The sequence below is a fragment of the Erythrolamprus reginae genome, chromosome 6 (genome assembly GCF_031021105.1).
Source record: "Erythrolamprus reginae isolate rEryReg1 chromosome 6, rEryReg1.hap1, whole genome shotgun sequence".
In the NCBI taxonomy this organism is placed as follows: Eukaryota; Metazoa; Chordata; class Lepidosauria; order Squamata; family Dipsadidae; genus Erythrolamprus; species Erythrolamprus reginae.
The window spans coordinates 6,421,972-6,447,541 of record NC_091955.1 but is presented as its reverse complement, the minus strand read 5'-3'; the positions used below and the strand labels follow the sequence as shown (position 1 = coordinate 6,447,541).

The 25,570-nt window shown below is 45.0% G+C and overlaps 2 protein-coding genes across 3 annotated transcripts in view; one reads left to right on the top strand and one right to left on the bottom strand.

Moving 5' to 3' along the window:
* The window catches only part of ATXN7L1 (ataxin 7 like 1), a 76,369-nt gene extending 52,631 nt beyond the window's left edge, over positions 1 to 23,738 (bottom strand). The window contains exons 1-2 of one of the 2 annotated variants that reach the window (XM_070755165.1): positions 23,506 to 23,738; positions 21,285 to 21,356 (exon numbers count right to left, since the gene is read on the bottom strand). In XM_070755165.1, the coding sequence (XP_070611266.1) occupies positions 21,285 to 21,356; positions 23,506 to 23,596 (163 nt within the window). In that variant the 5' untranslated portion in view covers positions 23,597 to 23,738. The remainder of the gene's footprint in view (positions 1 to 21,284; positions 21,357 to 23,505) is intronic. The other variant, XM_070755166.1, reaches the window with a different exon arrangement.
* Positions 23,595 to 25,570, top strand: part of CDHR3 (cadherin related family member 3) — a 49,580-nt gene continuing 47,604 nt past the window's right edge. The window contains 1 exon segment of the mRNA XM_070754697.1: positions 23,595 to 23,890. Within this exon segment, the coding sequence (XP_070610798.1) occupies positions 23,595 to 23,890 (296 nt within the window).

Here is a 25,570-nt window from a genome sequence, read left to right as displayed (position 1 = left end):
CTCTATGCCTCTGGGATCATAATTGATCCCCAAGGACTGCAAAGAACTAGCAGAAGATCTCCCTTCCTTCCAAAACCTTTATAATTTCATACATTATACATTCCCTAATAATAAAAGGATTAATTAAAAGGCCCAGAACAATTCCAGCGGTATGTTGTTTATTCTTTTTATTCGAGATTTTCACAGAGAGAGATGATCCAGCCTACTAACTATTTAGCTGAAACGAAAAAAGGGAAATCAGAATTTTGCAAGCCAAATAAGATGGTGAACCTTTTCTGTTTTGGGTGGATAAGAAGCTAATAAGATGTGCAAGTGTCAGGTTGGCTTTGTTCAAATTTTCCATCCAAAGTCTTCTCTTAAAAGGAAAATTATCAGAGGCTAAGAAAACCCAAAGAAAAGTAGCAGTATAATTTTCATTATAATCCTAGAAATCAATTCTCTGTGGAAGGAGAAGACAATCTACTACCTGTACAGTGGAAGAAACATCAAGGATTGGAAGAAATTGACACCTAGTCCACAACATACAGCCACAATTGAGCCAATTTCTGTTGCTAAGCAGGACAGGTGTTAAGTAAGTTTTCTCCAGGGGTAAAATCCAGCAGGTACTGACAGGTTCTGGAGAGTGACACTGCAGCCGTCAAACATATGAACCACTTGCCCTTCATGGCATCGGACCGGAATATCTCCGGGACCGCCTTCTGCTGCACGAATCCCAGCGACCGGTTAGGTCCCACAGTTGGCCTTCTCCGGGTCCCGTCGACTAAGCAATGTTGTTTGGCGGGACCCAGGAGAAGAGCCTTCTCTGTGGCGGCCCCGACCCTCTGGAACCAGCTCCCCCCAGATATCAGAACGGCCCCCACCCTCCTTATCTTTCGCAAATTACTCAAGACCCACCTATATTGCCAGGCATGGGGGAACTGAGACGCCTCCCCCAGGCTTTTATATTTTATGTTTGGTATGGCATGTGCTGTATGGTTTTAATTGTTGGGGTTTTATATATACTTTTTTAATATTAGATTTGTATTACTATTACCGGTATATTGTTTTTGTTATTGTTGTGAGCCGCCCCGAGTCTTCGGAAAGAGGCGGCATACAAATCTAATAAATTATTATTATTATTATTATTATTATTATTATTAAATTATTATTAAAATGCAGATCAAAGGCGGGGAGGAAAGCATTTTTCCGAGATTTTCCTTTAGGCAAAATATTTAAAAGAAGTGAGACTAGTTTAAGAGAAAAGACTTATATAAGTACAGATACAGTGGTACCTCTACCTAAGAACGCCTCTACTTACGAACTTTTCTAGATAAGAACCGGGTGCGCAAGAATTTTTTGACTCTTCTCAAGAACCATTTTCCACTTACAAACCCGAGCCTCCGAAACTGGAAAAGGCAGGGAGAAGCCACCGTGGGGCCTCTCTAGGAATCTCCTGGGAGGAAACAGGGCCGGAAAAGGCAGGAAGAAGCCTCTATGGGGCCTCTCTAGAAATCTCCTGGGAGGAAACAGGGCCGTAAAAGGTGGGGAGAAGCCTCCGTGGGGCCTTTCTAGGAATCTCCTGGGAGGAAACAGGGCCGTAAAAGGCAGGAAGAAGCCTCTGTGGGGCCTTTCTAGGAATCTCCTGGGAGGAAACAGGGCCGTAAAAGGCAGGAAGAAGCCTCCGTGGGGCCTCTCTAGGAATCTCCTGGGAGGAAACAGGGCCGTAAAAGGCAGGGAGAAGCCTCTGTGGGGCCTCTCTAGGAATCTCCTGGGAGGAAACAGGGCCTCTACCCTCCCTGTGGTTTCCCCAATCGCACACATTGTTTGCTTTTACATTGATTCCTATGGGAAAAATGGCTTCTTCTTACAAACCTTTCTACTTAAGAGCCTGGTCACAGAACGAATTAAGTTCGTAAGTAGAGGGACCACTGTACCTTTATCTCAAACTTTATATGAGTAGAAAAACTTCCCCACCTGGTTCTAAAAACAGAATAGAATAGAATAGAATAGAATTTTATTGGCCAAGTGTGATTGGACACACAAGGAATTTGTCTTGGTGCAGATGCTCTCAGCGTACATAAAATAAAATATACATTTGTCAAGAATCATGTGGTACGACACTTAATGATTGTCATAGGGGTCAAATAAGCAATGAAGAAGCAATATTAATAATAATATTAATAATAATAAATACGAAAGGTATGTGGAAGGAATATCTGTTCCCAATTCAATTCTTTAAAAAGAAAAATGAAATTACAATATCATCCTAGCCACTGTCAAGAAATAGTGAAATTCACTCTGTGCTGTATAACTTTGCTATATAAATAGCCCGAGGGAAGCACATCTATTTTCAGATTAATACGATCACTTTATCAACACAGTGAGGCTGACTTGGAAAACGCATCTGGAAGGGGGAAATTACAGCGTATAAACAAATAATTCCCATATATTAAATCATCACGAGCTTCCTTTTTACACAACCTCCAAAACAATTATTCAAATGGTAGACAATCATATTTAGAATGGATTCATGCTTATGATCTTACTACATTAAGTTATCCTTTTAATAATCCAAAGAACACAGAGAATCAAATACCATATTTTTGCGAGTGTAAACCGCACCAGAGTATAAGCCGCACCTTAGTTTTTGGGACGGAAAATAGGAGGAAAAAATCTACCTAATAGATATTCATCTGATTAGTGTCCTTAGTCTGGTCAGCTTCAGCACATCATTTTATTCATTCATTCATTCATTCATTCATTCATTCATTCATTCATTCATTCTTTATTTATTTATTTATTATTTAGATTTGTATGCCACTCCTCTCCGCAGACTCGGGGCGGCTCACAACAGAATAAAACAATTCATGACAAATCTAAATTATAGTTTAAAATATTTAAAAAACCCCATTTAATAAGCAAACATACATACAAACATACCATGCATAAATTGTATAGGCCCGGGGGAGATGTCTCAATTCCCCCATGCCTGACGACAAAGATGGGTTTTAAGGAGCTTACGAAAGGCAAGGAGAGTAGGGGCCGTTCTAATCTCTGGGGGGAGTGGGTTCCAGAGAGTCGGGGCCGCCACAGAGAAGGCTCTTGCCCTGGGGCCCGCCAACCGACATTGTTTAGTTGACGGGACCCGGAGAAGGCCCACTCTGTGGGATCTAATCGGTCGCTGGGATTCGTGCGGCAGAAGGCGGTCTCGGAGATATTCTGGTCCAATGCCATGAAGGGCTTTATAGGTCATAACCAACACTTTGAATTGTGACCGGAAATTGATCGGCAACCGATGCAGACTGCGGAGTGTTGGTGAAACATGGGCATACCTAGGTAAGCCCATGACTGCTCTTGCAGCTGCATTCTGCACGACCCCTAGTTAGGGCTTAAAAAAAAAACTTATTCGGAGCGAGTAGCAATGGAAAAAAGCCTGCAAAGATTTATGGCTGGAAAAAACCTTGTTCAGAAGGAGCAGCAATGAAAAAGCCTAGCACATGCACACACGAACCAAAAAAGTTCACCATCACTGGATAAAGGGGTCAGTTTCCCAGGTTTCAACCACTTTCTTGGCTGTTTTTGAGCCTGCTCTTCCAACAATCTTAATAGCGGCAAAACTGAATGCATTTTGCGGGGGCGGGGGCATCATGCCTGCTCCCACCCACCAGACTTGCTCTCTCCTGCCACGCTATAAACTAAGATCTGTGGTGTGCAGCTACCTCATTAAAAGTATTAGTAAATGTTGTGGTTAGCTCTGGCCCAGCTCCTGCCCCAAGGACTGTGGATGTGGGGGAGACATCCACATGCTGCAGGCCTGTTTTGCCCCCCGTGGAATCTGCTGATGAAGGCTCCTCTGACCAAGAAGACATGAGTGACAGGGAGGAGGAGAGTGGGGCAGACGGCTCAGAAGGAGATCAATTATCTAGCTCCTCCTTGGATTCGGAACAAGAGTTAATGATACAGCCACGCATGCGGAGAGCGATGCATAGGCAGCAACAACTGAGAGATTATTATCAAAGAAAATGAGGCCACCTGTGGTTGGGTGGGGCTGTGGTCATTAGTGAGGCTGCTATAAAGAGCAGCCTGTGGGTTTGGCCATTGTGGAGGATTATCTGATCCTTGTGTTTCGTGACTGCTTTACTGACTTTGACCTTTTGTGTGCTGATTTTTCCCCGCTTTGAAACTAAACCAGAGCAAAGTGTGTTTCACTTTGTGAAAGAAGGACTGTGAATTGCCTCACAGCTGCAAGCTAAGTATCTCAGAACTGATAAGGGACTTGTACAAATTACCAGTTTTGTTTGGAGACCAGTGCTCTTTGCTATACCAAAAGAGGGCTTGGTTTAAGTGAATTTTCATTATAAAGAACATTGTTTTGAATTTTCAAACGTGTGTGTGTCTGAAATTTGTACCTGAGAATTTTTGGGAGGAGTCTACCAGAGAGCCCGACAGAACAGTACATAAAATCAAAATCTTATTGTCCTAAATTTTCAAAACGTAAAAATAGCTTAAATTTCAGTACTGTTTCCTTGCTCGCTTTTATGTTTTATTGTTGCTAATTTGCCCTTGTGGCACTTGGAGAATCAAAGCAAAAAGAGGCTATTATTAATTTTTGCAGAGCTGAGTAAGCGATTTCAGAATCATTACATTTCCCCAGCTTATTCTCGCGGAACTCAAAATGTTACTTTTAATAACTCATCCCGCAAGTTCTTTAACCAAATTAAAAGCACCACCGCCAAATCGCTTTCAAACTCACCCTGAAAGAGAGAAACATATGGAAGTACATATTTTACAAATAATCCCTCCCCCACTTTTCCATTTCTTCAAACGTTTACTTCATTATTAATTGGCTCCTGTATAATAAGCGCTGCGTCTGTTCTTCCTTTAAGTCCCTCCTTAAAATCTAGGGAACCATCTTTGGCTGTCAGAAGAATGCACAACTCTTCCAGCAAAGCAAAATGACCAAAAAAGAAATAAATAAAAATAAAATGAAATAAAATCTGCTGTCCACCAGTTCTTTCTTTTACAGCAATGGTAAGAAGCAAAATTTTCCTTAGGGATGTCCATTTTCTGAACCATTACAGTCCTCTTTATATTACAGTGGTACCTCATCTTACGAACGCCTCTTCTAACGAACTTTTCGAGATACGAACCCGGTGTTTAAGATTTTTTTGCCTCTCCTTCCGAACTATTTTCACCTTACGAACCCAAGCCGCTGCTGCTGGGATGAAAGGGTTTCTTTTTTCCCCCTTTCTTGAAGAAAGAAAAGGGAGGGGCGGCTTGGGGGGGGAAAGAGTTTGCATTTAAAAAAGTAGAACAGCGTGCTTGCAGAGGCACTGAAAGGGTTCTTTTGAAGAAAGAAAAGGGAGGGGCGGCTTGGAGGGGGAAAGAGTTTGCATTTAGAAAAGTAGAACAGCGTGCTTGCAGAGGCACTGAAAGGGTTCTTTTGAAGAAAGAAAAGGGAGGGGCGGCTTGGAGGGGGAAAGAGTTTGCATTTAGAAAAGTAGGAGAACAGCGTGCTTGCAGAGGCACTGAAAGGGTTCTTTTGAAGAAAGAAAAGGGAGGGGCGGCTTGGAGGGGGGAAGAGTTTGCAGAGAACAGCGTGCTTGCAGAGGCACTGAAAGAGTGTCTTTTGAAGAAAGAAAAGGGAGGGGCGCCCCCCTTACCTTTCTTCATTCCCACTCACCCTTTAGCCTAGCCTTGCTTCTTCCACCCGCCCCCTTTAGCTGCTCCTCCCTGCCCTCTGTTCGCCTCCCTTCTAAAGTTTGGGATTTTCCTGAAGGATTTGCATGCATTATTTGCTTTTACATTGATTCCTATGGGAAACATTATTTCGTCTTACGAACTTTTCACCTTACGAACCTCCTCCTGGAACCAATTAAGTTGGTATCATGAGGTACCACTGTATTTGGAAAAATAAAGAAACCAGCCACCCTTTATATCCTGGTATTCCTAATGTAACTACAGTTGCGTCAACATTTGAGCCCACACAGTCAGTTCATGAAGAAAAGCGAGAAAAGTGAAAGAGAAAAATAAATCATTCATTTGTTCATTCATCTATATTAATAAAAATGTAAATGTATTTTTGTTAGGCGGGGCTAATCTCGAAAAGTACTTCACCGATTGCTTTGAAATTTTGACACAGCGTTCCATTCAAACACAGTGCTTATGATATACCTATATTTCCCAAATATGCCCATGTTACACCAACACTCCGCAGTCTGCATTGGTTGCTGATCAGTTTCCGATCACAATTCAAAGTGTTGGTTATGACCTATAAAGCCCTTCATGGCACCAGACCAGATTATCTCAGGGACCGCCTTCTGCTGCACGAATCCCAGCGACCAGTTAGGTCCCACAGAGTGGATCTTCTCTGGGTCCCGTCAACTAAAGAATGTCACTTGGCGGGACCCAGGGGAAGAGCCTTCTCTGTGGCGGCCCCGGCCCTCTGGAACCAACTCCCCCCAAAGATTAGAATTGCCCCCACCCTCCTTGCCTTTCGTAAGCTGCTTAAAACCCACCTCTGCCGTCAGGCATGGGGGAATTGAGACCCTCTTCCCCCTAGGCCTTTACAATTCTATGCATGGTATGTATGTATGTATGTTTGGTTTTTTATATTAATGGTTTTTTAATTGTTTCTAACATCAGACTACTATTGTACACTGCTTTATTGTTGCTGTTAGCCGCCCCGAGTCTCCAGAGAGGGGCGGCATACAAATCCAATAAATAAATAAATAAATATTATTTAGATACCGCACCTGTGACAGGTAAAAACTGGCCAAAAACATAGAATTCCCTGGTCAAACACATAGGAGGAGCGTTTTGATTGGCTGGTGAACAGACAGGTAGTTGCTTTGCATGGAGACTGGTGACAAACATAGCAGGCACGTTTCGATTGGCTGCTGATCAACTGCCAATGCTGATCAATTGCCACAGAAAAAATATCCTCAGAAAATAAAGGAACCAGGTTTGGCTGCAAACCATGGGGTTTGCCACCCATGGTTGGGTGGAACCAAGAACCCTGCAAGGTAGGCCGGTCTTCTTGTATTTTGGAAGATGGGTCGGGCCAGTCTCTTAAACAAGGGGGCGACAGGGAGGGAGAGAGGTATACAAATGTCACCCTGCTCTCTAATGTTGATCCCCTCAAACTGTATGATATAACTCATTTAACAACTGTCTCACTGTCTCAAGTCAATGTGTTGGGCTCGACTGTGGTCATACGTTGAGGCCTGCTGCTTGTGAATCTACTGTAAACTGCCGCTTAGAACAGGGGTCTCCAAACTTGGCAACTTTTAAGACTTGTGGACTTCAACTCCCAGAATTCCTCAGCCAGCAAAGCAAATTCTGGGAGTTGAAGTCCACAGGTCTTAAAGTTGCCAAGGTTGGAGAACCCTGACTAAGAAAGTTTGGTGACCACATAAGGACTGAACAGGCTGTGCCATTAAGCACAAGTTGCAGCCCCTTTACAAAAAAGTGAATCTTAACTGTTTCTTAACTGAAAAAAAGCAATTACTGCCAACCTGCCTTCCATTGAGGACCTGTATACTGCACGAGTCAAAAAGAGGGCGGGGAAAATATTTACTGACCCTTCGCATCATGGACATGAATTGTTTCAACTTCTACCCTCAAAACGTCGCAATGGAGCAATGCACACCAAGACAATTAGACACAAAAAGTTTTTTTTCCGAAAGCCATCACTCTGCTAAACAAATATTTCCCTCACCGCTGTCAAACTATTCAGTAAGGCTGCATTACTATTACTGTTAGTCTTCTCATCATTCCTATCACCCATCTCCTCCCACTTATGACTGCATGACTGTAACTTGTAGCTTGTATCATTAAGATTTACAGTAGTATCTCTAGATATGAGCTGCTCCACATGCGAGTATTCCAAGTTACGAGCCGCGACGCGAGCAAAATTTCTGTTCGACACCCGAGCTCAAATTCGGGATACAAGCCGAGCTTCCGCTAGGTGGCGCAAGAATCTCCTTGCTTCCGGTTATCTCAGTGCGAAAAACAAAGTCTAAAGGCATTCGTTCGAGATGTGAGTTGATCGACTTACGAGCTCGGGTCTGGAACGAATTAAACTCGTATGTCGAGGTACCACTGTATATTAATAGTTTCCTGATTGCTAATTTGTACCCTCACAATCATTAAGTATTGTACCTCATGATTCTTGTTCTGCCGGCGTGTTTCAACTTCCCGTAATTACAGGGTAATTAGTCCAGGAAGACACACACCACACGATAAAAGGAAAACCCAAAAGTTTTTATAAACAGAAAAACAGAAACAGCTCCTTTTTAAATGTCAACGGGATTTTCTGGTACACACAAGGCACAGGTTAAATGCAGTCCAATTGCTCACCCAATAACTGGGAAATTGAGTCCAATTCTAAAGTCCAGAGAGTCCACACACAATCCTGAACAGCACAAAAACCACGATCTTGACAAAACAATGATTCAGATAAACTGCCATGAGGCTAAAACACCAGGTTGCACTTTTATCTGTAGCATTAATTACAGCAGTCCCACCCAACCACAGGTGGCCTCGTTTTCTCTTGCAATAATCCTTCAGTTGTTGTCTCCTCTGCATCACTCTACGCATGCGTGGATGTGTCATTAATTCTTGTTCAGAATCCAGGGATGATAAGGATGATTGATCTCCTCCTGGGCTGTCTGCCAAACTCCCCTCTTCCCTGTCACTCACGCTTCCTTGGTCAGAGGAGGCTTCATCGGCAGATTCCATCGGGAGCAAAACAGGCCTGCGGCATGTGGATGTTTCCCCCACATCCACCTGCACATTCCTTGGGGCAGGAGCTGGGCCAGAGCTAACCACAACAATTCTTTCATGTACACGGAGCGTATATACACCAATGTAAAATTCCTTGTGTGTCCAATCACACTTGGCCAATAAAGAATTCTATTCTATTCTATTCTACTATAATTCTATTCTTGGGGGGAAATTTATTTGTTTCTTTGTTTGTTTGTTTGTTTATTTATTGGATTTGTATGCCGCCCCTCTCCGGAGACTCAGGGCGGCTAACAGCAACAATAAAACAGTGTACAATAGTAATCCAATTCTAAAACGATTAAAAACCCATTAATATAAAAACCAAACATACATACATACCATGCATAGAATTGTAAAGGCCTAGGGGGAAAGAGGATCTCAATTCCCCCATGCCTGATGGCAGAGGTGGGTTTTAAGTACCTTACGAAAGGCAAGGAGGGGGGGACCAGTATTTTTTAGTAATTTTAGCAAAAGGAAGTACAGTGATCCCCCGCTCGTTGCGAGGGTTCCGTTCCAGGACCCCCCGCAACGAGCGGGTTTTCGCAAAGTAGCGCTGCGGAAGTAAAAACACCATCTGCGCATGTGCAGATGGTGTTTTAAACTTCCGCAGCGCTAGCGAGGAGCCGAAGATTGGGGGGCGGCGCAGCTCTTTTAAAACATCGCCGCCGACATGGGGGGCTCGCTAGCACCCCCCCGAGCCCCCAACCCGCTCGCTCGCTCGCCGCGCCGCCCCCCAATCTTCGGCTCCTCAGCGGCGAGCGAGCGAAGCCAAGCCGGCAGCAATGTCGCCGCCGCTGCAGCCAACGCGCGCTACGATCTTCCGGGCCAGCCAGGCTCAGCGGATCAAGCCCGGCTCCTCTCGGCCCAGCATCCCGGGCCAAGCGGCTGCCTTCCGTGACTGAGCCTGGCTGGCCCGGAAGATCGTAGCGCGCGTTCGCTGCAGCGGCGGCGACATTGCTGCCGGCTTGGCTTCGCTCGCCGCTGCAGCCAACGCGCGCTACGATCTTCCGGGCCAGCCAGGCTCAGTCACGGAAGGCAGCTGCTTGGCCCGGGATGCTGGGCCGAAAGGAGCCGGGCTTGAAGATCGCAGCGCGCGTTGGCTGCGGTGGCGAGGGCTTGCGATGGAGGGTGGAGGAAGCGGCCATGGGAGGGCGAGCTGCCTCAGGGAGGAGGATCGGGCGGGACCAGGTGGGGGCTGGAATTTCTCCGCCAGGGCGAAGGGCAGGCGGGCGAGCGGCGAAGGGCGGGCTTCTCGCCCTCCCGCCAGCAAGAGGGGGAGCGAACGGCGTGGGCAGGCGAAGGGCGGGCGAGCGGCAGCGAGGAGTTTGCGTGGGCGGTGGGGAAACTCCTCGCTGATGCCAGCAAGAGGGGGAAGACTCAGGGAAGCCGCCCAGCAGCTGATCTCCCGGTTGCCATCTACGCATGCGTGCCCATAGAAAAAAAAGGGCATGCATGCGTAGATGGTATTTTGACTTCCGGGTTGAAAAATCGCAAATTACCCTGTTCGCAATGGTCGGGGACGCAATAACCGGGGGATCACTGTATATAAAAGACTGATGGAATATTTCTGAAGTGAGCAATTTACTTCTTAGCCAGAAAATACGCCGCCTATATACGAAGTGAAATCAAAATGGACAGACAATTAAAATTGTGGATTGAATGTTCTATGTGTACCATGTAAATTTATATTTAGATTCACCGGCAAATCAACAAAGGTCCTTTGACCTTGCGTCGCATCTCACGCAATGAGATAATCGGCAGAGGTTCACTAAAAATTGCTCAGAAGAATCCAGGAGTACCAATAACGCAGAGACCATTAAACGAAGACAATCAGAAATAATAAATCGTCTTAATGGCTTTGCTTGAGTGCCGAAGTAGAGCAGGCGTATAAACAGGAAACCTTTGGTAATTAAGAGGGGTATTAAATCATTTCACCTGAAGTATGAATAATCTTTGGCTTTGATACTATTAGAGCAGAATTCCAAATGCAAACATATGAAACGGTGTTTCCTACAATCTATGGCAGGAATGTCAAACTCAAGGCCCGCGGGCTGGATCTGGCCCACGGGGTGCTTAAATCTGACTCATAGGGCTGGCCGGGAAATAGGAAAGGCAGCCAAAGCGGAGTGCAGGGGGGCCACATGTGGGCCCCCACTCTCTGTTTTGGCTACCAAAGTATTGGAGGTGACCATCCAGGCCGAAAACGGGGCACAGGGTGGGTTGACAAGCTACTTGACTGTGGACACACTACAACAGTTGTATGAAAAACTGTTAGTACAAGGTACATGGTTGTTTGGGTTTGCCATTGTAAACTATCTATTGTAGTCTCTTGTACTATCACTTTAAATATTTTGGGCTGGTTTGCCATAAGAGGGCGCCAGTACTCCTTCCTTCAATGATGCTTTAACGCTCATTCGCTTTTGCTTTGCCTTAAGGGGGGAGTGTATTTGCTTAGTGCTTATCATCTTGCATTTGCTTAGGGCTTCTTATGGAATGTTTCTATCTTTTGTCTATATGTAAATAGTACTTATTAAGCATAACTAGGTCTGTGTCTTTGTTTCTTTGGCTTTATCACACACCCACGCTCTGTTAAAATTCTCTGCTTGGTGTATGTCAAAGGTCTCATAGCCTAGCTATACCGAGACATACCAACCTTTTAAACACCTTTGTAACTCACCATCTTCTGCCTGGCGGGGCCTAAGGGAAGAGCCTTCTCTGTGGTGGCCCTGGTCCTCTGGAATCAACTCCCCCCCCAGAGATTTGCACTGCCCCCAGCCTCCCAGTCATTTGCAGAGTCCTGAAAAACACACCTCTGCCAACAAGCCTGGGGGCACTAAGAACTTTTAATATCCCCGGCCCATGAATGAATAATCAGAATGAATGTGGATGTCGGTTTCTTAAATGTGTAGGGGTTTTTAGAATGAACTTAAATTAGATTTTTATGCTTTTAGTAGCGAGATTTTTAGTACAGTGTTCCCTCGCTTTTCGCAGGGGATGCGTTCCGAGACCGCCCGCGAAAGTCGAATTTCCGCGAAGTAGAGATGCGGAAGTAAATACACCATTTTTGGCTATGGACAGTATCACAAGCCTTCCCTTAACACTTTAAACCCCTAAATGGCAATTTCCCATTCCCTTAGCAACCATTTAGATTATTACTTACCATGTTTATTTATTAAAGTTTATTAAAAGAAATATTTATTAAAAGCAGACGAAAGTTTGGTGATGACATATGACGTCATCAGGTGGGGAAAACTGTGGTATAGGGAAAAAACCCGCAAAATATTTTTTAATTAATATTTTTGAAAAACCGTGGAATAGGCTTTTCGCGAAGTTCGAACCTGCGAAAATCGAGGGAACACTGTACATTTAAATATTAGATTTCTTTATGTATTGTATTCTTTGTTGTGAGCAGCCCTGAGTAGCAGAAGGGCGGCATAGAAATCTGGTTAAATAAATAAAAAATAAATAAATAAACTTCAAATCAGGAGTGGGCTCCTCCCAGTTCGGATCAGATCGCCCAAAATGTTAGTGACTGCAAGACAGTTCGTTAACGCACCATTTTTATTTTGTCGCGCAAAACACTACAAATCAAGCTTGAATCAAAGGAGACTTTACGGTCTTGATCTGTGGCCATCAGGACATGTTCAAGAATAAAAATGCGACTTTATTTATGCTGTACCTAAAGACAGCAATGATGGATGGAATCTGCTCAGCATAGATTTCCGTTTACGTGCTAAACTACGGTTATTAAAAGCTTCCAATACACTTAATACATTCAATGAGTTTGTGATGTATTTAATATCATCCAGATATATTCCATTTTCTCTGTTAACTGTGTTTGTCCCCTAGGGGCAAAAGCCCTCCAGTTAAACAGTGAATATAGCAGCAGGAGCTAGGAACAAATTTTGTAATTTTTTTTAATGATCTATCGCTCTCAGACAGGGTTATCAGACAAATTGAGCGGCATATAAGTACAATAAAGAAATAGATAAGCCGCTCTGAGTCCATTTTGGAGTGAGAGGCATATAAACACAATAAATAAATAAAATAAAATAATTAAAAGAATCTCGAAAATGGTTTTCCTTGCTTTTTGCATCAAAGTTTGTACAATTGGAAGAGTTGCAATTCTGTGGCCGACTGTCCTCTTTATGTTAAATTCCACAGATTACAAATTGCAGGATTACTAACATAAAACCTATCAATTCTAAGAAGCTGAAGTTGAAGGACAGCTGTTTATAAACATCTATCTATGGTATGTTGTGTGCATGTTTTTTAAATTATGGGTTTTTAGTTTTAATTATTAGATTTGTCTTGTATATTGTTTTTCTATTACTGCTGTGAGCCGCCCCGAGTCTGCGGAGAGGGGCGGCATACAAACTTAATTAATAATAATAATAATAATAATAATAATAATAATAATGTACAATGGTTAAAATGCCAGGTGTCTCTTTTCAGTTTTTCCACCTTACTTTAGAAATTAAGTTATTTTAAAAAGCATTTACTGACATTTTACTGTCTGCATGCAAACCCTCAAAGTACAGTGGTACCTCTACCTACAAACGCCTCTACTTACAAACTTTTCTAGATAAGAACCGGGTGTTCAAGATTTTTTTTGCCTCTTCTCAAGAACCATTTTCCTCTTACAAACCTAACCCTCCAAAACTGTAACCGGGAAAGGCAGGAAGAAGCCTCCGTGGGGCCTTTTAAGGAATCTCCTGGGAGGAAACAGGGATGGAAAAGGCGGGGAGAAGCCCCTGTGGGACCTCTCAGAGGAATCTCCTGGGAGGAAACAGGGCCTCCACCCTCCCTGTGGTTTCCCCAATTGCCCGCATTATTTGCTTTTACATTGATTCCTATGGGAAAAGTTGCTTCTTCTTACAAACTTTTCAAAACATTCTAAAAATACAATGTATTTACAACTGTAACATATTTGGTCTGATTTCGGTGCAGTAAGAGGGTATAATGCATTTTTAAATTTCTCTCGCTCCCATTTTAGTCCGTAAAAGGGTTGAAAAAAATTGTATATCCGGTTGAAAATGGGCAGCATTATTTCTAATCAATGCCCTTTTTTCAAGTGACTTCATTTTCAATGGTTTCTCGGCTGCACTAAAAATTCATAATTAAATACATCACTTAAAGGGCTACTCGGTGGCACGGCTGGCTACACAAATTTTGCAATGTTGCACTTGGTTAAAAAGCACATTGGCATCAGCGCTGCTCCCTTTCTGATGTGTTGGAACACCCAGACTTCTAGGTAGTTCCCTGTAGCTGCTTTGAGGGGGTTTCCTACCCCCCCAAGTCATTTTCACACATGTCTACATGTAAATCTCTCAGCCACCAACTACAGCAAAAGTGTCATCCCAGAGACTTTTAAAAACCTTCTAAGACAATAATGGCGAACCTACAGCGAAATGGCCTTCCTTCCCCAAGGCCAAAAATCTTAGCATGGATGCTGGAGCTGGCATAGGCCTTGCCCTTAGGGAAGGCTGTTTCGCCCTCCGGAGACTTCAGGGAAGCTTCCCTGAAGCCTCCGGAGTGCAAAAAACAGCCCAACAGTCAAACCGGAAGTTCATTTTTCTAACTTCCTGTTTGCCTAGTTTGGCCGTTATTTCACCGTCCTAGGCTTCAGCAAGGCCGATACGCATTGGGGGGGGGGGACGGTAGTGCGCATGCACAGGGGATGATCAGATGTCCTTCCCACGTGTGATATTGCTGAAAACCAGTGCGCGCATGCACGCCAGCCAGCTGATTGCCCGATGCGCATGTGCGCCAGAACCCAAAAGTTCATCTTTTCCAGAGCTGTGATTACTTCGTGCGTGCAGCGCCAAAAACCAATGTGTGCATAGCGATCTTCGGGTATGCATGGACTGTTAGTACATGGTACGTACTGTTATTTGGGATTGCCATGTCTGTTAAACTGCCTATTGTAGTTAATACATTTACAGTTGCAATATCACTTTAAGGACTTTGGCTGGCTAGCCATAAGAGGGCGCCAGTACTCCCTCCTGACGATGACGCTGGATTGCTCATTCACCTTTTGCCTTTACCTTGAGGGGGGAGTGTATTTTACTTAGTGCTTGCTATGTGCGGTTTGCAGATTATTTCACAATTCAAAGTGTTGGTAATGACCTTTAAAGCCCTACATGGCATTGGACCAGAATACATCCGGAACCGCCTTCTACCGCACGAATCCCAGCGGCCGATAAGGTCCCACAGAGTTGGCCTTCCCCAGGTCCCGTCGACCAAACAATGTCGTTTGGCGGGCCCCAGGGGAAGAGTCTTCTCTGTGGTGGCCCCGGCCCTCTGGAATCAACTCCCCCCAGAGGTTAGAACGGCCCCTACCCTCCTTGTCTTTCGCAAATTACTCAAGACCCACCTTTATCGCCAGGCATGGGGGAACTGAGACATCCTCCCCCAGGCTTTTATATTTTATGTTTGGTATGTATGTGCTGTATGGTTTTTAATTGTTGGGGTTTTAGATATGTTTTATTTTAATATTAGATGTGTCTCACTGTTATATTGTTTTTGTATTACTGTTGTGAGCCGCCCCGAGTCTTCGGAGGGACGGCATACAAATCTAATTAATAATAATAATAATAATAATAATAATAATAATAATAATAATAATAATTTCTGCTTTATGTATATATGTAAATAGTACTTATTCAGCATACTAAGTCTGTGTCATTATTGGCTGTATCACACATCCACACTCTTCCTTAACCTCTGCTCTGCGTATGTCGAAGGTCGGTAGCCTAGCTGCACCGAGACATACCAACGTGGACACTAGAACACAGAGAAGCAAAAACATGCTGGGACCGCACACGCACACATGCAGGAGAACGAAGCTGCGTGCGCAGCACAGCTGTAGTAGCAGGAATGGGAATCCACCACTGTTGTATAGTAACATTTACTTAGAAATGTAACTAATATCTATAAGACTTCCTTGCAAGTCAATGCTAAACTAGATTACAAGCCGATTAACACTGAATTTTATGACAATTAATTTTGAAGTATATACACCTTACAGCAGTGTTTCCCAACCTTGGCAACTTGAAGATGTTACACCAACACTCCGCAGTCTGCATTGGTTGCCGATCAATTTCTGGTCACAATTCAAAGTGTTGGTTATGACCTATAAAGCCCTACATGGCATTGGACCAGAATACATCCGGAACCGCCTTCTGCCGCACAAATCCCAGCGACCGGTTAGGTCCCACAGAGTTGGCCTTCTCCGGGTCGCATCAACTTAACAATGTCGTTTGGCGGGACCCAGGAGAAGAGCCTTCTCTGTGGCGTCCCCGACCCTCTGGAACCAGCTCCCCCCAGATATCAGAGTTGCCCCCACCCTCCTTGCCTTTCGCAAGCTCCTTAAAACCCACCTCTGTTGTCAGGCATGGGGGAATTGAAATTTTTTTCTCCCTTCCCCCTAGACTTATAGAATTTATACATGGTGTGTTTGTTGGTATGATTGGTCTCTTAAATTGGGGGTTTTTAGATTACTTTTTAATATTAGATTTGTTACATTGTTTTTTATTGTTGTTAGCCGCCCCGAGTCTTCGGAGAGGGGCGGCATACAAATCTAAATAAACTAAACTAAACTATTAGATTTGTTCTTACATTGTTCTTGTTATTGTTGTGAGCTGCCCCGAGTCTACGGAGAGGAGAGGCATACAAATCTAATTTAAAAAAAATTTTAAAAAAGATATTTGGGGAATTCTGGGAGTTGAAGTCCAGATATCCTCAAGTTGCCAAGGTTGGGAAACGCTGCCTTACAGAACACAACATTTTGTTCACCCACCAAAAAAAAGCAGAGGCCCAAAAAGAGATGGAAGAGTGATATCTAAACAAGCATTAACAAAATAAGCTATTTCCTCCTAAAAGATCTCTAGCTCCTATGTTGAGGAGATAGTACTTCAGCATGATGGGTTTACAACAGGGATGTTCGACCTTAACAAATTTAAGACCCATGGACTCCAACTCCTAGCTGGGGAATTCTGGGAGTTGAAGTCCACAAGATCTTAAAGTTGCCAAGATGGACGCTCCTGATCCACACCGTCCTGTCCAGCTTTCTATACACAGAATGTTTTCTCTAAGAAGTCCACTTTTTATGCCTAATTCTAAAAGTTCATCCATTTGTTGATGGCCACATTAAAATGTCCGGAGTTACTAATATCTCAGGTCACCTAACATCAAAAACGTCATCAAAAAAGCACAACAAAGAATGTTCTTTCTGCGCCAACTGTGGAAGCTCAAACTGCCCATGGAGCTGTTGATACAGTTCTACAGAGGAATCACTGAGTCTGTCATCTGCATCTCTATAACTGTCTGGTTCGGTTCTGCAACCCAGCAAGACCGACACAGACTTCAGAGGAGAATCAGAACTGCAGAAAAACAATTGCTGCCAAGAGTCAAAAAGAGGGCAGTGAAAATATTTACGGACCCCTGTCATCCTGGACACAAACTGTTTCAACTCCTACCTTGAAAACGTCGCTACAGAGCCCTGCACACCAAGACAACTAGACACAATAAGTTTTTTCCCCCAAACGCCATCACTCTGCTAAACAAATAATTCCCTCACCACTGTCAAACTATTCACCAAGGTGGCAATACAAATAATCTTCTCATTGTTCCCATCACCCATGTGCTCCCACTTATGACTGTATGACTGCCACCTTCTACCGCATGAATCCCAGCGACTGATTAGGTCCCACAGAGTGGGCCTCCTCCGGGTCCCGTCAACTAAACAATGTTGGTTGGCGGGCCCCAGGGGGAGAGCCTTCTCTGTGGCGGCACTGACTCTCTGGAACCAACTCCCCCCGGAGATCAGAACTGCCCCTACTCTTCCTGCCTTCCGTAAACTCCTCAAAACCCACCTTTGCCGTCAGGCATGGGGGAACTAAACATCTCCCCCTGGGCACATTTAATTTATACATGGTATGCCTGTGTGTGTGTCTGTTAGTATATGGGGTTTTTTAAATCTTTAAATATTTTAATTAATTGAATTATTTATGATTTGTTTTACACTTGTTGTGAGCCGCCCCGAGTCTTCGGAGAGGGGCGGCATACAAATCCAAATAATAAAATAAATAAATAAATAATAAAATAAATGTCCGATAAGGTCCCACAGAGTTGGCCTTCTCTGGGTCCCGTTGACCAAACAATGTTGTTTGGCGGGACCCAGGGGAAGAGCCTTCTCTGTGGCGGCCCCGGCCCTCTGGAATCAACTCCCCCCGGAGATTAGAACGGCCCCCACCCTCCTTGTCTTTCGCAAGTTACTCAAGACCCACCTGTATCGCCAGGCATGGGGGAACTAAGACATCTCCCCCAGGCTTTCTTATATTTTATGTTTGGTATGTATGTGTTGTATGGTTTTTAAATTGTTGGGGTTTTTTAATATAATTTTATTATTAGATTTGTTCCATTGCTATACTGTTTTTATTATTGTTGTGAGCCGCCCCGAGTCTTCGGAGAGGGGCGGCATACAAATCTAATAAATTGAATTGAATTGTATCGTTAAGATTTTTATTACTATTGATTGTTCCTTCACTGCTTATGACAATCATCAGGTGTTGTACCTCATGATTCTTGACAAATGCATCTTTTTCTTTTATGTACACTGAGAGCATCTGCACCAAAGACAAATTCCTTGTGTGTCCAATCACACTTGGCCAATAAAGAATTCTATTCTATCAACACGCTTGTCCACACAACATATTGCAAAGCAAACCGGCCAGTATGTCCCGATTACAATCTATGTTGCTTCTTTTTATCAAGGTTATTTGTTACCGGTAGTAGCCTAATCTGACCACTGGATGGTCAGCCCAAAACAGGCTGCCCGCAAATAGCTTTTTCAATCACAAGCGATGGATGCTTCGGCGAGAACATTCAAGGGACTCACCCAGTAGCGGGTGGCACCCAGTATGGGTGGGATCGGCGATCCGTTAGCGGAAATGGAGAAACATAGAAACATAGAAGACTGACGGCAGAAAAAGACCTCATGGTCCGTCTAGTCTGCCCTTATACTATTTCCTTTATTTTATCTTAGGATGGATATATGTTTATCCCAGGCACGTTTAAATTCAGTTACTGTGGATTTACCAACCACGTCTGCTGGAAGTTTGTTCCAAGGATCTACTACTCTTCCAGTAAAATAATATTTTCTCACGTTGCTTTTGATCTTTCCCCCAACTAACTTCAGATTGTGTCCCCTTGAGATGCACACACATCTTTGCACCGTCGAGATTTGGCTTCTGCACATGCGCCGGATGAGGACGCTCTTACATGTGAGATTTCACCCATTTTTGGCAATTTTTTGGGGTTTCGCGTATGCGCACGCACTGAAGCCAAATCTCACACCGTGCGGGCACCCATCCTCCGGAAGCACGCATGTCTATGCCGGTCACCTTCCACTAGCGCCAGTAAAGAGGAACCCTCACCTGGACTCACCCACGAGTCAGTTTACAAGGTTTAACTCCATATAACTGCTACAGGTGCGACCAGATGTTCATCGCTATAAAAAAACCGCGGAAGCTCCCAAAATGCAGATGGGTCCAAAATTCTGGGGATGTTCAATATCTTTCTACCTTCAGAAAAACTAAAACGACGTCAAGGAACAAGCTACTGCGATGGTGGAATGGGAGCAAAGGAGCTAGCACTGGTTCTCCACTTAACCCCATAATACAGTTCATGTTGTGGCGACCCCCAACCATAAGTCTAGCGCCGATTCTATCAACAGAGCTTTAAGCTGATTGGCAGGAAGGTCAGAGGGACACCCCCACTGTCAACGCCCGATTGGCCAGATTGTAAAAATATGTTTATTTATTTATTTATTGGATTTGTATGCCGCCCCTCTCCGCAGACTTGGGGCGGCTATAAAACAGCAATAAAACAGCATATAATAATAAACCAATACTAAAACAGTTAAAAACCCTTATTATAAAACCAAACATACGTACAGACATACCATGCATAAAATTGTAAGACCTAGGGGGAAAGCGTATCTCAATTCCCCCATGCCTGGCGGCAGAGGTGGGTTTTAAGCAGCTTACGAAAGGCAAGGAGGGTGGGGGCAATTCTAATCTCTGCGGGGAGTTGGTTCCAGAGGGCCGGGGCCGCCACAGAGAAGGGTCTTCCCCTGGGTCCCGCCAAGCGACATTGTTTAGTTGACGGGACCCGGAGAAGACCCACTCTGTGGGACCTAACTGGTCGCTGGGATTCGTGCAGCAGAAGGCGGTCCCTGAGATAATCTGGTCCGGTGCCATGAAGGGCTTTATAGGTCATAACCAACACTTTGAATTGCGACCGGAAACTGATCAGCAACCAATGCAGACTGCGGAGTGTTGGTGTAACATGGGCATATTTGGGAAAGCCCACGATTGCTCTGGCAAGGGGCCAGAATAGAAACTTTAGTTCCTAACACCAGGGGAAATTTGTGTTTTCCCACGGTCGTAGGTGACCCCTGTGAAACAGTCATTCGACCCCAACAAAGGGGTCCCAACCCCCCAGGTTGAAAACCACTGAGCTAACGGATTCAGAACGGGGTAAATGATTTCCCCCCCCTTCCACAAAAGGGCACAGCCTTGCCCAGAATTAACCACCAGAAGATCCAAACCAGAAGAAAACAGCTTCGCTCATGGACTTGACAATATCTGATAAATAATATTTTCTCACGTTGCTTTTGATCCTTCCGCCACAATCTGAAGTTAGTTGGGGGAAGGATCAAAAGCAACGTGAGAAAATATTATTTCACTGAAAGAGTAGCAGATGCTTGGAACAAACTTCCAGCAGACGTGGTTGGTAAATCCACAGGAACTGAATTTAAACACGCCTGGGATAAACATATATCCATTGTAAGATAAAATAAAAGGAAATAGTATAAGGGCAGACTAGATGGACCATGAGGTCTTTTTCTGCCGTCAGTATTCTATGTTTCTATATTCTTCAATTTATTTATTTATTTTATTTATTATTTAGATTTGTATGCCGCCCCTCTCCGCAGACTCGGGGCGGCTCACAACAAGATACGGCGAATCATAACAAATCCAAATAGATTTAAAAAGATTTAAAAAGATTTAAAAGGAACCCCATTTACTAACAAACACACACACAAACATACCATGCATAAATTGAACATGCCCGGGGAAGGTGTTTCAGTTCCCCCATGCCTGACGGCAAAGGTGGGTTTTAAGGAGTTTACGGAAGGCAGGGAGAGTAGGGGCAGTCCTAATCTCTGGGGGGAGTTGGTTCCAGAGAGTCGGGGCCGCCACAGAGAAGGCTCTTCCCCTGGGGCCCGCCAACCGACATTGTTTAGTTGACGGGACCCGGAGAAGGCCCACTCACCTGGCAAGAGAATCAGCTGTACAGTGGACCAAGCCAACCCAAGCTGCCTGGACCTCTTCAAGGTTTGAGTCTACCAAACAATCCATGTGGCTTTGAGGCAGGAGTCTGGCTTGGGAAAGGAACCCTTCAAAGCCCCCACCCCAAATGAAGAAGAGGCGTCTTCTGCCCCCCCTTACCTTCTTTATTAAGCCTCATCACCTCTCGGCTGCTGCTGCCGCCTTCTTTCCCAGAGTCTTCTAGGTCAACACCTGGGGGTGGGAGAAAAACGCCGTCAGAGAAAGATTGCGTGCCCACACCGACATGGGGGGTCCAGCTGGGGTGAGAGAGAGAGAGGAAGAGAAAGAGAGCTAGGGAAGAATGAACGAGAGAATGAAAGAGAAAGAGAGGGGGAGAGAGAATGCGAGAGAGAATGAAAAAGCGAATGGCAATGAGAAAATGAGAATTAGAGAGAAAATGAGAAAGAGAGAACGAGAGCGAAGGAAGTGTGAATGAGGGATTGAAAGACAGAACGAAAAAGAGGGAGAGAATGCAAGAGGGAGAGAGAATGAAAAAGAGAATGGGAATGAGAGAGAATGAGAACGAGGGAAAATTGAAAGAGAGAATGAGAGAAAGAGGGAGGAGGGAGAGAATGAGAGAGAGCGAGGAAAGTGAGAGAACGAAAGAGAATAAGAATGAAAAGAGAGCGAATGAGAGAGAGAAGGAGACGGAGGGGGAAAGGGACAGAATGAAGAGAACAAAAAAGTGTGAGAGAGAATGAGTGAAAATGAGAGAGAATGAGAGAGTGGGAGAATGAGAGACAGAATGAGAGAATGAGAAAGTAAAAGCAAGAGAGAGAGAGAGAGAGAATGAGAGAAAGAGAATGAAAGAGAGTGGGAGAATGAGACAGAATGGAAGAACTAGAGTGAAAACAAAAAAGAGGGAATGAGAGAAAAAGAATGAAAGAGAGTCTACGGAGAGGGGCGGCATACAAATCTAATAAATAATAATAAAATGAGAGTGAAAACAAAAGAGAGAGAATGAAAGAGTGGGGAAGTGAGAGTGAAAGAAGGAGACTGTGAAAGCAAGAGAGAAAGAAAAAGAATGAAAGAGTGGGAGAATGAAAGAGAGTGAAAACAAAAGGGTGAGAGAATGAGAAAGAGAACGAGTGAGAGAGAGAGTTAAAAACAAGAGAGAGAGAGAGAGTAGGAGAATATGAGAAAGAGTGGGAGAATGAGACAGAGAGAAGAAGGAATGAGAGAGAATGACAAGGAGAATGAAAGAGTGCGAGAATAAGAGAATGAGAGAGTGAAAACAAAAGGGAGAGAGAATGAGAAAGAGAACGAGTGAGTGTGTGAAAACAAAAGAGAAAGAGTGGAAGAAGAGAATGAGAGAGAAAGAGGGAATGAGAGAGAGAATGAGAATGAAAGAGTGAGAGAATGAGAGAGTGAAAACAAAAGGGAGAGAGAATGAGAAAGAGAACAAGTGTGTGAAAACAAAAGAGAAAGAGTGGAAGAAGAGAATGAGAGAAAGAGGGAATGAGAGAGAGAATGAGAATGAAAGAGTGAGAGAATGAGAGTGAAAACAAAAGGGAGAGAGAATGAGAAAGAGAATGAGTGAGTGTGAAAACAAAAGAGAAAGAGTGGAAGAAGAGAATGAGAGAGAAAGAGGGAATGAGAGAGAATGAGAATGAAAGAGTGAGAGAATGAGAGAGTGAAAACAAAAGGGAGAGAGAATGAGAAAGAGGAGTGAGAGTGTGTGAAAACGAAAGAGAAAGAGTGGAAGAAGAGAATGAGAGAGAAAGAGGGAATGAGAGAGAGAATGAGAATGAAAGAGTGAGAGAATGAGAGTGAAAACAAAAGGGAGAGAATGAGAAAGGGAACGAGTGAGAGAGTGAAAATGAGAAGAGAGAGAGAGAAAGAGTGGGAGAAGGAGACAGAGAGAACGAGAGAAAGAAAACGAGAGAATGAGAGTGGGGGGGGAAAGGGAGAGAAAATGAGAAAGACAACGAAAGAGTGAGAGAGAAAACGAGAAAAAGAAAGAGAGAATGAGAGAAAGAAAGAATGAGAGAATATGAGAGAGAGAGAGAGAAAGAGTGGGAGAGAATGAGAGAGAATGAAAACGAAAGAGAGAGAATGAGAAGAAACAGAAAGAGCCAAAGGACCTGGCTGCTCCCCACCCATCCCCAGAGCAGCCCAAGCCCCCCAACGCCCCCCACTCCCTCCCCTTACATACCCCCCTCCCCAGGACATCCTCCCTCCCTCCTCCCCACCCTTTGCCCACCGCTGGGGCATCCTCCTGCCCCCCTCCCGCCCCCACGTCAAGCCTGGCCCCCTCAACCCCCCTCCCCGGCCACGGGCTCTGGGTGCGAAACCTGCCCGACGCCTGGCATGCGGGGGCGAAGGGGAGAGGGGGGCTTACAGTGCGGGGGGGCGGCTTCCCGCACCCAGGCGGCCCAAGGCTGGCCCAGGAAAGCCTCGGGACTGGGCACGGGCCGCTCCAGAGCCGCCATGGCAGCGGCGGCGGCGCCGCTCCTCCTCCTCCTCAGCAGCTGCTCCTTCTCCTCCTTCGCCTCAGCCACCTCCTCCTCCTCCTCCACGCCGCCGCCGCGCGGCTCCCGCTCGCGCCGCCTTGCCCGTTTCCTGCCTCCTCCTCCTCCCTCCTCCCCCCTCCCTCCTCCGGCGGCCCCAGCGCGCGAGCAGCCAGCCACGGGATTCGACGACGCCGCACGTCATCCTCGGGACGTTCCGCCGCCGCCGCCTCCCCCCTCCCCTCCCCGCCCGCCGCCACCGCCCACGCGGGGTGTGTGAGTGTGTATGTGTTGGGGGGGGGGGGGAGTCGGGAGGAAAAGTGGCAGCCCCTGCTTCCTATCAGAGCGGGCGGCCCGGCCGGCGTGGCGCAGGCGCGGTGGCGCCGGGAGAAGCCGAGAGTTTGCCCTCACAGGGGGCGGGAGAGAGAGTGACTGAGAGAGAGAGGGGGGGGGGGCGCGAGGCCGGACGGGTTGGGAGGGGAGGGGGGAAAGGGAGGGAGGAGCGCAGGCGCGCGGGACGTCCTGAGTGAGGGGAGGGGTGCGTTTGAGGGTGAGGGTTCTGCGCTGAGGCGGGCAGGGAAAGGGGAGTTTCCTGTCGAGGAGTGGGAGGTGAAGGAGGACTGTGAGGGTCCTCCGTACCCTCTGAAGTTGGGGATTTTCTGAGGGACGTTTCGTGACCCAACTAGGGAATGACATCGGGGTTACAAGGAAGAAGTGTTTGCAGGGAGGAGGAGGACCTGTGGAGTCCTCGGTACCCTCTGAAGTTGGGGGTTTTCTGAGGGACGTTTCGTGACCCAATTAAGGAATGTCGTCAGGGTTAAAAGAGGGAAGGATTTGCAGGGGTCCTTCGTACCCTCTGATGATGTAGGGGTTTTTCTTGTTGTGTGTTGTTTTTAGACATAGTTTCTTTCAGCCTGTATGTATTGAATGTGCATTCATCTGCTTTTGGCTTGTTAACTCCGATTTTCATCCAGGCATCAAATAAAATCTTTAATCTTAGAAATTGTTTTGAATTTGTACTTACTGTTATCAGTGGTATTAAGTTTGGCAAAAATTTCTTAAATATATACATGTATGTGTATAAGAAATTAAATTTATTAATGATGGTTATAACATAATGATGGTCTTTTTTCATTTTGTTATTGGGTTTTTTTTGTTACTATCATATACTGTATATATGGGTATGGCTAGCTGATGAGGCCAAAATAAGGCCGAAATAGATCTATCCTAGTCTCCCTTAATTTTCAAATTCAGCAAAAAAACATGTGACATACATATGATTGTTCTGAGTTCGGGTTTTGCCCCGTGTAATATTTTGAATGTCTATGCGACGTTTCGGTGAAATCACATTCACCATCATCAGCACGAAGCTTACAACTTCAGCCTGATGATGGTGAATGTGATTTCACCGAAACGTCACATAGACATTCAAAATATTACACGGGGCAAAACCCGAACTCAGAACAATCTACATACATATACCCATGAAAATCTACGAAAACAAATATATATATATAATGTATAAAGAGAGGAAGGAAGCACTAAGGCTTAGCATTGAAGATAATAGAGATAGTGTTTGTATTAATTACTTGAACGAACACTAACAATCAAATTAAAATACAAGAAAATTGGCTTGTCTAGATCATTGATTTTCAACCTTTTTTGAGCTGCGGCACATTTTTTACATATACAAAATCATGGGGCACATTGAGCGGGGGGGGGAGTGGGGGGCTAAACAAAGTTTGGACAAAAAAATTCTCTCTCTCTCTCTCTTCCTCCCTTTCGCTCTATTTCTCTCCCTCCTTCTCTCTCTTCCTTCCTCTCTCTCTCCATCCCTCTTTCTTTCTCCCTTCCTTCCTCTCTTTTTTGCTCTATCTCTCCCTCCTTCCCTGCCTTTCTTTCTCTCTCTCTCTTGCTTTCTTTCTCTCTCTCTATTGTTTTCTTTCTCTCTCTCTC